Source organism: Anas platyrhynchos, chromosome 1 (genome assembly GCF_047663525.1).
Source record: "Anas platyrhynchos isolate ZD024472 breed Pekin duck chromosome 1, IASCAAS_PekinDuck_T2T, whole genome shotgun sequence".
Lineage (NCBI taxonomy): Eukaryota > Metazoa > Chordata > Aves > Anseriformes > Anatidae > Anas > Anas platyrhynchos.
This window is the reverse complement of record NC_092587.1, coordinates 45,629,890-45,644,158: the sequence shown is the minus strand read 5'-3', so window position 1 is coordinate 45,644,158 and position 14,269 is coordinate 45,629,890. Positions and strand designations below refer to the sequence as shown.

General features: G+C 35.3%; 1 protein-coding gene across 3 annotated transcripts in view; it reads left to right on the top strand.

Moving 5' to 3' along the window:
- The window catches only part of APAF1 (apoptotic peptidase activating factor 1), a 34,684-nt gene that overhangs the window by 469 nt on the left and 19,946 nt on the right, over nt 1-14,269 (top strand). The window contains exons 2-14 of one of the 3 annotated variants that reach the window (XM_027452411.3): nt 154-229; nt 1,603-1,774; nt 2,062-2,248; nt 3,552-3,749; nt 4,752-4,935; nt 5,741-5,853; nt 6,371-6,502; nt 6,947-7,185; nt 7,777-7,944; nt 8,812-8,943; nt 10,472-10,585; nt 10,884-11,062; nt 12,814-12,940. In XM_027452411.3, the coding sequence (XP_027308212.3) occupies nt 1,637-1,774; nt 2,062-2,248; nt 3,552-3,749; nt 4,752-4,935; nt 5,741-5,853; nt 6,371-6,502; nt 6,947-7,185; nt 7,777-7,944; nt 8,812-8,943; nt 10,472-10,585; nt 10,884-11,062; nt 12,814-12,940 (1,911 nt within the window). In that variant the 5' untranslated portion in view covers nt 154-229; nt 1,603-1,636. Of the gene's footprint in view, nt 1-153; nt 230-1,602; nt 1,775-2,061; nt 2,249-3,551; nt 3,750-4,751; nt 4,936-5,740; nt 5,854-6,370; nt 6,503-6,946; nt 7,186-7,776; nt 7,945-8,811; nt 8,944-10,471; nt 10,597-10,883; nt 11,063-12,813; nt 12,941-14,269 lie in introns of those variants that run through there. The other 2 variants (XM_027452425.3, XM_027452440.3) reach the window with 2 other exon arrangements.

The following is a 14,269-nucleotide window of genomic DNA, read 5'->3' as shown; positions in this document are numbered from 1 at the left end:
CAGGGGCTGCCACAGGAAGGTTTAGCCCGGCCTTTGGCAGGGGTGGGTGCTCCGGTGTGTGTTGGGATCGGAGTGCACCTGCGGGGAGTCCTGGAGCTGGAGGACGCTGGGTTGGTGTTGTGGGAGGCTCTGAGGGTTTGTTTTTGGTTGTAGCTCGGCCCAGTGCTGCCAACCGCAAGAGCTGTCCTTGTGTCCCCGTTACACGATCCAAGGAGTTCAGAATTTCGAGGTACGTAGAGCGAGGAGGGAATACACAGAAGCACTTGGCAAATATGCGAGAAGCTTGCACAGGCCGTGAATCTTTAGTTCTGCAAGTTTTCATAAACATAAAGTGACAGAAACGTGATAAAGGACCTCAGTTAATGTTTTTGGGTTGTCACCCCCAAAATTGTCAGTATGTATCTGTTTTTTGTTTTTTTTTTTTTTAATTAAAACTTCCATTCTCACAGCGAATGCAAGTAGTTCATTGAGTCTCATTAATTTATAAAGACTGAAGTCTTTATACATACAGTGTATATGTTTAAATGAAGTCTTTATATGTATATATTTATATTTATACCTGCTTTATATGCCTCCAAGTGGAGCAATTGTGGAAAGTCATAAATTGTTTAGGTTAGAAAAGGCCGCTAATATCGTATGGTCCAACTGTTAACCTATCACTGCCAAGTGAACCGTTAAACCACATCCCTGAGCTCTACATCTACACAGCTTTTGAAGACCTCCACAGATGGTGACTCAACCACTTCACTGGGCAGCCTGTTCTAATGCACCACAACCCTTTCAGAGAAGAAATTTTTCTTAATATCCAACTTTAAACCTCTCCTGGCAAAATTTAAGGCTGTTTCCTCTTGTCTTGTCACTTGGTGCATGGGAGAAGAGCCTGATTCCTACCTTGCCTCTTTTAAGGTAGTTGTAGAGCATGATAAAGTCTGCCCTGAGCCTCCTCTCCTCCAGCATAAACAACCCCAGCTCCCTCAGCCACTCCTCATAAGACTTGTTCTCCGCACCCTTCACAAGCTTCATTGCTCTTTGGGCATGCTCCAGCACCTGGATGCCCTTATAGTGAGGGGCCCAAAACTGAACACTGTATTAGGCTGTAGTAGATTAATTATGGTAACGTTCATTTGTATGTTTTGATTTAAGACAATTTCATTTGGTATCTACATAATGCCTGAAAACTATTATTCATGTTCACAGTAGCTTGTGACCTATTAAAACTTAAATATTTAATGTATCTTTTTTACTCTGTTGAAGAGGAATTACATTAAATTTCCTCTGTACTTTCTTGATGCTGCTGTGCTGTCCAGCCAAGCTGGACCAGTAGGTCCCAAGCAGTGTAACTAAACTTATGCAACAGTGGTATAAAAATAATTTTATCAGAACAGAAGTGAAAAACAACTAAATTGTTTAGATTGCTATTACAAACTGCAGAAGCTTGCCTGAAGATTTCACTCTATTCTTTGTTAACGCGGCTGCTCTTCTACTTTTTCCAACTCTAACAAAAATTCATAAGATACTTTAAAACTGTTTTCATTGTACTTGCAAGTTATGTTCTAGTTCCAGCTTGACTTCTATTTTTTTTTTTTTTTTGCTTTTTTGAAGACACACTGAAGAAACAAAGACACACTGAAGAAACATGGATGTGAAGAGTAGAAATTATTTACTTATGAATCGTCAAGCTCTGGAGAGAGACATCAAGACCTGTTATATTATGGATCATATGATATCTGACGAAGTACTAACAACAGAGGAGGAAGAGAAAGTGAAACAACAGGTAGAATCATCTCTCACTGTTTTTTAATCTTCCTAGGCTGCTTATATGTTTTATTGTCCTTTTTAAAAATAATTGTTTCTGCCTATCATTACTGGATTCAGCACATTTTTAATCGTAAGCTTAGCTTGCAGTCTTTATTGCACCTCATAAAGTTGAGCTGAGGGCTTGCTCAAATAGTTGCTTGTTTCTGTAAGTATAATCTTGGTCTATAACTGACAGACTGATAGATTAGATGATTTCTGAGTTCTCCTAGTTTTGTATAACATCTGTTCTAATATTTATTCTAGAACACACAGAAGGAGCGAGCGGCTATGCTAATAAACATTATTCTTACAAAAGATAATAATTCATATAGATCCTTTTATAATGCACTGCTTCATGAAGGGTACAGAGATCTTGCTGCACTTCTTCAGGATGGCATTCCTGTCTTCTCTGGTAATGGAAAGAGTTCTGTGGATGGAATGACTTCTTACGGTAAGTGTAACTACAGCGATCACTGTGCTTGAAAGTAAAGAGAAGTTGTATTTTTATTCCTTGCTAAGTGACTATCTATAATACCTGTTCCAATGAAGCAGGAGTAAATGACAAGTGTATTTGCTTGTTTTGCTAGCACAATAATCAGTATTCCCTTTATTTCATATATTTAATATGGTAGGAGAGGATGGTTATGACATTCATAGATCATCTTGAAAATGTTCTTATTTAGTGATGTGTATTTGAAAAGACTGGAAACTTCCTGGTTTTTTTGTAAGTTGTAACATTTTACTTAAGTTGAAAAACGACTCGTATATATTAAAGAAATTGAATCTAACATAAATAGCTGAATCCTCCGAAATTCTGACATTTTCCCTGAAGATTAACCTATAATCTCTCACTAGCAAATACCAATAGTTACCAACAGTTGATATAATTAATTGGTTATTTCTTTCAACCAGATCTTTTAGTCACTCTAAGTTCCTAAACTTTACATACGTTGTAGTTATTGTCATTGTTGATTGATATAAAATAAGCTGGTAGTTTCTAATGGAACGAGCCTTCTTACTGCATTGACTAAATAACAAATCTTACAGTATATTTTTGGCACTGCACATTTTAAGGAGCATCAGAGAGATGTGGTTTTTGATTGCCTGAGTAAGACTTAAAAAATTTATTAGTATAATATGCGCAGCACCTCGCAGTGTGGCCATTAGTGGACAGATTAGGTGCACATTTACTTTCCTGTTGTGCTTTAGCTGCCCTTTTACAAGTCCTGCTGTCTTAGTTTCAATAAAAGGAAGGATGGCATGGGTCACAATGGGCCACAATGCTGTGCAGTTAGCCATGAAGTAAAAGCCCTACATAACGTATTTTGTTTTCTGCTGCATCCTTGGGACAGTAGCTTCTGGCTGAGAAAATGACTTGGCTGTTGGGAATAGTAATGTTGAGCTCCTGTGTTTGTTTGCCATAATTTCTATTGGTGTTGTTAATTCTTTTCCCTTCTTGGGATTGATGTAACTAGGTCTAGCTTGCAGAATATATAGCTAATAATTGGAACACTACCGTAGGTGAGAAGTTGGTACCTGCTTAGTAATTTATGTCAAACAAGCAATATTTTTTCAGTATCTGGTGTTGTTAGTCTGGTAGCTTTTAGAGCATTTGTATGGGACATGAGCTAGGGAAAAAAGTCACTAGTTATTGGTAGAGGATTCTTTGTTTTGTTTCTGTTTTGCTTTGTTTTGAAGAGGTGTCATATTTAGAAATTACTTTCAATTTTCACGTTTCTTGTTTTTAACTTCAGTTAAGACAGTTCTCTGTGAAGGAGGAGTACCACAAAGACCGGTTGTGTTTGTCACTCGGCCAGAACTGGTAGATGCTATTAAACAGAAACTGCGCAGCTTGGGAAGTGATCCAGGCTGGGTCACGGTTTACGGAATGGCAGGCTGTGGGAAGACTGTTTTAACAGCAGAAGCTTTAAGGGATCACCAGCTCTTGGAAGGTACCTTTATAGAAACATCTCTGTTTTTATAGATTGCTACAAGTATACACATATTGGGTGTGTATGATGAAGTATTTTTATGTCATCTTAAAAGTAATTTAGTATTTAGGTTGCTAAATTCCATAGATGGTTTTGAAATGTTTGCTTGCAAATTATGGCTTTCATAGCCATTTAGTGCTCTAGGACCACTAAACATTTTACTAATGTATGGAAAAAGATTGAGAATACCTTTTCACCATGGAATCTGCTTTGGTGTATGAGAGTAGATATACCCTTAATTAACCTGAAATTGTTATTTCTGTCAGTGTAAAATAATCATTTTAGTCTTTATTCCTTTTGGACTCTGCTTGTTGAGTCAGACTTTTACCCATGCTATGTGAGTTTAAAAAACCATGCTCAAAACATAACATAGATTTTAATAATGACACATGTTTGTGGTGTGATTATACTAGTATCATGTTAGCTTACAGTTAGTGTATCATAAATAATTTTCTAGTATTTTTTCTGCATAGGACACTTGGAGAAGAAAATGCAACTGAGATAACAGAAAACATGATGGAGGGATAGAGAATACATCATCCTCTGCTGCAGTTGACTCTTCTAGATGCTCTCTTACTCACTGTTTTGTAATGATTTCACATTCCAGCCTCTTTCTGAAGGGTGAAAACAATGAATGCTGAGTCGGAGTAGCAGGAAGGTTGGATGCAGAAGGGGTTGTCAAGGATCAGGCAGGAATGCAAGTAGAGAGGAGGGGCAGCATCAGTGGCAGTGTGAATTCTCTGTGGGAACTTGCGCTACAGAGTCTGTTCCTTTAAAAATAAAAAACAGTAGTGTTGTAGAATCAACTTTGTGTTAATGGTGTTAATGAGTTTTAATGTTGCTGGCAATTGACTTTGCAGTTTATATTTTAATTTAAATTGCATTATTGATTGCTGTTCTAATCTGCTATATATACTTATAGTTTTAAATGTAAAGCATGATTAACACTGTTGTTCCTGTCAGATTACTTTCCAGGAGGAGTTCACTGGATCTCTGTTGGAAAACAGGACAAAGCAGGGCTCCTTATAAAACTACAAAATCTCTGTAGTAGATTAGAACACGACTCTACTCTTTCACAGAGACCACCACTTAACATTGAGGAGGCTAAAGATCGTCTTCGTTTGCTAATGCTGCGCAAATATCCCAGGTGATGTCAGTAAAATGAAACATTTTTCTTTTACTCTGAAAGTTTTGTCAGTTACTTTGGTCTAATCATCTAAAGTGTCTGTGTTATGTTTACATGTTTCTGCGTCTAAAAAAAAAACCATAAGAGAACATCCTAACTCTCTCATCTTTTGCTTTTCCTTTTTCTGTTTTACTGTAGAATTATTAAGGTTGAAAAAGACCTCCACCATCCTCTGGTCCAACCATCCCCCTGCCACCAATGTCACCCACAAAACCATGTCCCTAAGCACCATGTCCAACCTTTCCTTAAACATCCCTGGGTATGGTGACTCCACCACCTCCCTGGGCAACCCGTTCCAATGCCTGACTACTCTTTCTGAGGAAAAAAATTATCCTAATTTTTGAGTTAAGAGGAAGTTGAAATTGTTTATCTCAAAGCATATCTCTAGTTTGTGTCAAGCAGAATTCTGTTAAAAAATGGAGTAAATATTTCTGATTTTCCTGACATCTTCTAATGGAAATAGTCTTTAAAACGATATTTATCAAGTGCACTTCAATTGCAGCCATAAATGGGTAAAAATTGGATCAAATGGTAAAATGGTTAAAGTAAAAGCAATAAATAGTAAAAACTTTATTGTGGAGATACTTGCATTCAGCTTTCTAGCACAGTGTTTAATGCCCTCTTAAGATATCTTACGTGTTAGTGGAAGAAAATTATAAAGTGGTATGTTATTAATTCTGAAAATGTTCTTTAATTATTAAGATGAAATACTGGATCTCATTACTAATAGTTGATCTGAAATCTGCAATGTTTTCTCTTGTCCTAGGTCTCTTTTGGTCCTGGACGATATTTGGGATTCCTGGGTATTAAAAGCATTTGATAATCAATGTCAAGTTCTTATTACCAGCCGGGACAGGAGTGTAACGGATGCTGTGTCTGGTAAGGAACAGTTTCTTATCCTGCACTACAAATTGTGATTATATATGTATGCAGTTTGGTTTTGTGAGCTTTTAAAAGAATCTGATAGAACCTGTGTCCGTCAACTTGCGCATAAGTGACAAAGTTTCAGAAGACTGTTCTCTAAGACCTTATGCTCTTACATGAAATACATGTTAAATGTTATCCTAAAAGTTCAACATCTACATTGAAGAGTGCAGTGATTCTCAACGGGATACATTAGCCTGTGTGATGCTGCTGCTGTTAAACTGATTACAGTATGAAGAAGTCACTGCTATGACATGCACATAATGCTATTTTTTTTCCATAATGAAAACTTGAGATTTACTTATGCTATTTTTCTACTATTCTTAGTAATATGCTTAGTACTAAGAATAAAATACTATGCATAAAATCATGAACCAGATCCTTTGCTCCAGATTTTTATCAGAAAATAATCTTCATTTCCACAGCATTTAAAAAAATCTTTTTTATTTTTTCCCTGTGTTTCTGTGTCTAGGCAATAAATATGAGATTCATGTAGAAAGTGGACTTGCACATGAGAAAGGGCTGGAGGTTTTATCCCTGTTTGTGAATATGAAAATACCAGAACTGCCAGAACAAGCTAACTGCATTATAAGAGAATGCAAAGGTATGATACTTTCTACTTTTTAACTTGCCATTTACCATTCAATGGATTTTTTTCTTCTGTGTTTTGACTTAGAGAAAGAGGAGGGAAACATTCCTTGATACTGTATCCCTTAAGTAAAACACACGTGTTTGTTGGATGCCTTCTGTTTCTTTAAACAAAGGTGTCTCGTGATGATCTTTCAAGTAGTTCTTTTCAGTGTATTTTTTCCAGTATATTTAAAAGATGATAACTTAGTGTTTTTTCAGGTGTCTGCATGTTATAATATATGCAAATAACATATTTTAACATGTTTTTAATAACATCTGCAGATAACATATTTTGTTTGTCTTCCACGTCTCAAGAATTTTACCAATGAATTGGGAAAATTACCAGATTTATTCAACTACTAAACTATTGAATTATTCCTTGAAAACCTCCAAGATTAAATTTATTTTCTTCCTTCAGGTTCTCCTCTTGTGATATCCTTGATAGGCGCATTATTGCGAGACTTCCCCAGTCGCTGGGAGTACTATCTCAAACAGCTGCAGAACAAGCAATTTAAAAGAATAAGAAAATCTTCGTCTTATGATTATGAAGCCCTTGATGAAGCAATGTCCATAAGTGTTGAGCAACTGGATAATGATTTTAAAGACTACTATAAAGACCTCTCTATTCTTCCAAAAGATGTTAAAGTACCTACTAAGGTAATAACAGAAATGCAGTGTGGGCTTTTTTTGTTGTTACTTTGTGTATATGTATTGGTCTGTGATCCTCGTGGACCCCATTCAACTTGGGATATTCTGTGATTTTTAGTGAGTTAGAAGCAATGAATTAGTCATAAAATTTGTAACTGTGTATAACTTGTGTATTCAACTTAATAATAAATGGTAGATTGGGTCCATTGTTGTATCATGACTTTTATTGTCAGTAGTGAAACTAAAAAATTGTAACTGAATAAACTTGTTCATAATATTGGTTTAACATGCACTGCATATATAGCTCTTTAGTTAGTTGTGCTAACTAATAATTGAGCTCTCCGAGGGCTTAAACTCTTATGAAATTCGTCTCTCTTAAGAAAAGATATGACCATCATAAGTCATCACAAATGGACAAATGAAGGGTTAATTTGTATTATCTGTCATATACATAGTCTGGTATGAAAGAACTGGTAACTTACTGAATTTACTACAGTTTGTAAAATGTCCATAACTTTTACCATGTGTTTTGTTGTCAGTTAACACTTCTTTTATGATATTAGTTCTGATTATCTTTTCTGTCTTAATGTGCTTTTTTAGGTGCTCTGTATTCTTTGGGATATGGAAACCGAAGAAGTCGAAGATATACTGCAGGAGTTTGTTAACAAATCACTATTGTTCTGTGATCGTAATGGGAAGTCATTTCATTATTATTTACATGATCTTCAACTTGACTTTCTTACAGAGAAGAATCGCAACCAGCTTCAGGTACAGTTTTGGCTAATCTACTTACCTCTAACTCTGTTCTCCATTCAGAAAATGTTCCTTTGTTAAATAGAATCTCCTCCTTTGACCTGCTAGCTACACTTCATTTGATGCAGCACGGAATATGGTTTCTGGGCTGCAAGAGCACATTGTCAAGTTTTTCATACACGAGTACCCCAAGCCATTCTCTGGAGCCATTCTCTCTACTTGTTGCCTAGCCTGTGTTCAGGCTAATCTGAAAGAAGATTCTAAACACGTTGTGTCTCTGTCAAAGATGTTTCCATCAGGAGGGGGAGTGTTCCATTGATAATTCCAAAGAAATCAAGACCCTACCAGAATAGAAAATTCCTTCTGTAATACTGAGAAACGCTTTTTACTCCTTTTCTCAATTTAAGGCAGTGCTTGCAGGGAGATGTCCTAAAAGTTGGGCCAAATAAATTTATCAGTTTTGAAGGAAGGGGCAGAAAGAGTAGATATGAAGAAAAAGCAAATTGCTGTCTTTAGATTCATGTATGTTTTCTAGTCTTGCTTTAGTTCTACATATGTAAGGGTTGTTTTTATTGTTGGCTATATTATATATATATTGGCTATTTTATATATATATATATTGTTTATTGTAGTGACTCGAGAGCTGTTCTCAGTCTAAGAAGGAAGGTTATCAGCTTGCTTTTCTGGCTTTAGTATCCAGAGACTGTTTCTGGGGAAAGCTTTTACAATAAATTATATGTACAGTTTTTGAAGATAATTTTTTCTTATTTCATCTGTTGACATCTTATTTTGAGAAATAACAATAATATAAACCTCAATGCTAAAGTCAGTCCGTACTTTGGTATAGTATTCACTGAAGGTGTGTTTTGATTCATGTTGCAGGAGCTACATAAAAACATAGTAAATCAGTACAAGAAACATTACAAGCTTAACATGCCTATTCCATCTCAAGAGGATTGCATGTACTGGTATAACTTCCTAGCATATCACATGGCTGGTGCCAACATGCAGAAGGTGAGTTCTGGCTGGGTTTTTGTTTCTTTTCTTGATTCCCCCACCTCTCTCCTTTATGCTTGCCCTTCCCGTCCAGGCCACTTCTTCCCTCTCAAACCTCTCTGCTCCCAGGCTTTTGTGCAGATATACAAACAGTGAACGTAAGGTTCTTTAGGGTGTCCACTGATAATCACTGTCTATTACTATGTAAACTACTTTATTTCTACCCTTTGTCTTTTTGTCTTTTCAACCAGTTCATGAGAATATTTCTTAAAACAGTTTGTGTTTTTCTCTTTGTTTTCTCTTCCTGGTGAGGAAGATTTGGTAAGAAATCTTCCCTAAGCTTTTCTGAAAATCCAGGCTCGCTACATTGTATGATAAAAGTAAATCGATTTATTCAGATGATTTGATTAGATCGGTGAAGAGAGATTTTTTTTGTCTATAGAATTATTGTTACTTTTTCCCATTATGTCATATTAATTTCTGTGTAAATGTTCATTCTCTATATTGACAGACTTCAGGAGCCGTTTCATGTTAGGCAGGAGTTAGATGGGCATATCTCTGTTGCTAGGATTACCTTGGAGCCTTTAAAAAAAATTGCCATCACTTTTGCCACTTATTGTTTTTTAGGTACTAAGTTAGTATAAGATACAAACCATGGATCAGTAGTAGAAACTACTTTCTGTAATTTCACTTGGATCTCTTTATGCTTTGAATAGCATTTGGTGCTGGTGACTAATTGCTTTATTTCACATGCTAAAACTTTTCATCTGAACCTCTTCTGAGATGGTTTATCTGACTTGTATAGAATATATTTTGTGTACCTACAGGCGTTTTCGAAATGACTGTGGGCTACAAATCTATCTTAAAATCATACTTATCTCACTGATTATCTGTCTTTTTGCTTTCAGTTTGTAAGAAAGATGTTTTTATAATTAGCCTTTTTATATTTTATAGAACTAGCATCTCAGAATTCTTTAGCCTCTCTCATTATGACTGTACACTTCCCAGAGTTTTCTGATCCCAGCAAGTATTTTAATACTTCTTCTTGCTTCTGTTCTTCTAGAGGTAGCTCTCATTTTTAAATTCAATGCAACTATAACATCTTTTTCTTACTGAAACTCTTCATTTGTGAACAACAACAGATCACTATTAGCAGATTGATCTTTGCCAGACTGGTCTAGAAGAAACTTCTTTCAGAGTTGTATCATAAATCAGGTCTTCTATGCTACAGAAGTCAAGATTTGTTTCATCCTCCCCATTCCTTAGTACAACTAATCAGAGAAGAAACAATCCTTTGGTTCCCTGTAATACCAAGCTTAGTTTTCTATACCCAGAATTTTCATATCCATTCAAGTAAGAAGCAGGAAACAGGAAATCGCACAACTTTTGAACTAGAGTCAATTGTACTCCAGTTAAAGTTGATTGTATATTAATTGTATATTAAATATCTATTGTGTTTTCTTGTGCTTTTCTTGTGCTTTTCCTACTCTTAGGTAGATGCAGTCTTGGAACTCATGCTCTGAACTTTAATTTGTATTTCTTGTAGGAACTCCGTGAGCTTATGTTTTCTCTAGATTGGATTAAAGCTAAAACAGAATTGGTAGGGCCTGCTCATCTGATTCATGAATATGTGGAATATAGTTCAGTCCTGGATCAAAAGGTATGTGAAAGGTAAATGATCAGTCTGTTCAAAATATGATTTTCTATCTTTAATTGCATGTTATTTATGTATTTATGGGAGTTTCTGTAGAAAACTTTAAAAAGTGAGACATACAGGCAGCATGAAGTTAAACTTGCTTGTATATATTTCAGTCTATCATATGTGCTTGCTAATAGAACTAAGTAGAACTAAATGCTTCTGTAAGAACATAATCTATATAGGAAATTAAAAAAGCAAAGTGCACTTAGAAAATGTATCCTCTGTATGTGTTACCAAATATTATCTGCTCTGTACATAGGATAGCATAGTACGTGAGAATTTCCAAGAATTTCTGTCTTTAAATGGACACCTTCTTGGGCGACAGCCATTTCCTGACATTATACAGCTGGGTCTTTGTCAACCAGACACATCAGAGGTATATCAACAAGCCAAGCTACGTGCTCAGAGTGAAACAGGAGCATTTTATTTGGAATGGATGTAAGTAGCAATAATCCATCTGCTGATCTATTAATCCCTTGATTCAATACAATCATTTCATGTACAACTAAATATAGTGTATGGCTTTTATAAGGACTTTAAGAAGTACAATGTTTTTCATGGGAAAAGTATGTGAAACAATTTTCAGGCATTTGTGCAAGGAGGGTAACTGGATATGTAAAGCTACAAATTAGTAATGTTTACACAGAAATAAAGGAATATTTTTTACTCAGTGATTTGTTAATTTTGAATATCTATACAAAGATGAAATTGAGATTCTTTGACAATTCTTTAAATTTTTTTTTTAGAAAATTTAGAAATGCGGGGCAAATACTGTGTGTTTGCAGTACATTGTTAGATTTTCTAGTAAAATATGCACTTTAAAAAAAAAGAAAGTAGTTATGTTAACTTGTCAATTTTTTGGAAGTAGTGAGGTGAGAAATACTAAAAGGCTTTGTAATCTCTACCCCAATTTGATATTTTTGGCATTTATATAACTTTTTGATGCCATAGTATCTTATTAAGTTATTTAAGGAAAAAGTATACGTATATAAATATTTTTTCAGTATAGCAAGTAGTCCAGTAGTCATCTGACCGTGTAACTGTCAATTAGATTCTTCCTGTTCAGTGTTTTTGTTCTGCAATCTTTGATGGTTACGAAACAAAATGATTTTTGGGTAATCAGGGTAATAACGAGGCAGATCAAACCAGGCAGACTTGAATTCTATCATCACTGAATATTTGGTTATTTCGTTTTGAATAGCTAACAGAATTATAACAAAAACAATTGAAAGATACATGCTTTAGAAGAGTCAGTCTCCAGGTAGTTTAGGGCATTTACTTTGGATGTAGGAGACTTAAGCTGAAATCAGCAGAATGAAGATGGATGACTTTGTCTTGAATCCTAGAACAGGGTTCTCAGAATGGTTTCTGGATGTGCAGATGAGTAAGTTGTACTCTTGACTAGTAATTTTAGCCTTATGAGGGAAGAAGAAATGTTTTGATGACTCACTATTTTGCAGTGAAATTTGTTTTTGTTCTAAAGCTCAGTAACCTTATTCAAGATATTTTACTCATTTTTTTCAATCACCGAGCCTGAAGATTGAAGCTGGTGATCGTAAAAAACAAAAAAGTACATGGATTTATTGACCCTAGAAAAAAAAAATCTTGTAACAATATATTCATTACCAAAAATCATCCTATTACAGTGACAGTTTTCTGTATTAACACCTGGCTTAACAGGATGATTACAGTTGCTACTAATCCTAAGTCTTTTTTGAAGTGAGGCAAGAACCATGAAAAATGAGTCATTGCTGTAAAACTGAAATATTTTTCCTTAGATCTAAACAAATGTGTGATTGTTTTTGAGTAAAATTCAAAGAGAAACTGTAGGAGAGCAAGAAGTCTTGTAAATAAGTTTATATTTGGACATAGCACATACCCCGTCATTAAGATGTCATGAGGAAGACTGTCTTGCACTGCAACAGCTGTGCACATGAAGTAGCATGTTAGTTTCTCATGCACATAGCATCTTTCATGGTTCCTAAGCTTTAAGTGTTGGAGGGCAACGAAAATTTTCAGGGAAAGGAGTAATTTGTGTTTCCCTTCTTCTGCATGAAGGCTGTGAGGCCAGTTGTTTCTAAAGCTTGCTGCTCAAGATGTCTGAACAAATGTTATCTTTTTAGGGAGGATTTTGAGTAAGATTTCCTAGAGTTTATTATTCATCTAAAATCCACCGTCTTATCTTGCAGAAATAAAAAATCCTTGAAAAACCTCTCCCGTCTGGTTGTTCGTCCACATAAAGATGCGGTTTACCATGCCTGCTTTTCTCAGGACAGACAAAGAATAGCATCATGTGGAGCTGATAAAACACTTCAGGTAAAATGCCTATGCATGAGTGAAATGTAACGCTGTGTACTATTTTCATAACGTTTGTTAAAAGTCCTGTTGCTTTTCTTTTGGTATGAAGATCTTATGGATCTAGAATGTATTGGAGACATTGAAAAGGATGTATTATTACATAAATATCAAGTTGCATGTTTAAAATACTATTTTCTAGTTCAAAAACGAAACTTTGATATCAGGGTTTGTACTCTAACGAGTGTAATACATCAACATGAAATACCTTTTAATGATACAAGAAAGCCCACAACCAAAGAAATACATCCCAGCATGTTTCCTATTTGTTTGCAAAAATATTTCCCATCATAGTGGATTTTCTACAGAATTGAAAAGACAGTTACAGCTCTGCAATTTCCTTGGGATTGTAATGGATGTTATACTACTTTGGTGCTTAGTAAGTAAATTTTCTTATGTGAAAGAAATAAATCTAGGGATAAAAGTGAGCCCCAGAAGTTGAGGACAGTAGTAGACTGGAAACAGGTACAAAGTGCTTAGGAAGTGGATAAGGGGAGACAGAGAGGAAAGTGACTAATCCAAATTTGCCAGCAGTCTGCCTGGAGGGGAGCCAAACTGCTCTTGAGAAAACTAGCAATCAGCCAGCCACTAACCTGGTAAAGTATCCATATTCCAGACAGCCAAAGGTAAGGGTAAAGAGCAACTTTTCTGCAAGCCTCTGGTATTGTTTTGGATGCTTGATAAGTTCAGTACTAAAGTAAAAATACTAAGTGGCCCTTAGTTGCTGTTCATTTGCCTATTTAGTGTGGTGGTGTTCGTTTGCTTATTTTATTTGCTGGCTTCTATGTGGCATCCACTTAAGGAGATGCTTGGTGGATGTGCTAGTTTTATGCTCTGTTGAAGTTACTGTGCCATGCTTCTGTCCTTCATGGCCTCGTTACTGAGACTGCTGTTTTCTTGTTTTTCTTGATTTTTGATTTTCTAGGAAAAAAAAAAAAAAGGAAAATTTTGTGGATTGTAACTGCATTTAACCTAAACTTACATGAAAGAAATAATTGGAAAATTAATAATATTTTTGCATTAACTTTGAACTTATTTGTGTTTTTCATATTAGTGGCATGGAAATAAAACTAATGTTTTTCAATTTTTAAGACTACTACTACTGTTTCCATGGAATCAACTATAGCATTAGATTAAGAACAGGTATTCCACAGAATTTACTGTAAATTTAGATTTCCTTTAATATTAATCTTCTTGTTTTAACAAATACCAACTATTACATTGTTATTATATTCCCGTTTGATGAAAAAAACAGTGGGAAACATAGGGACTTCAGAATTGTAGCATCCT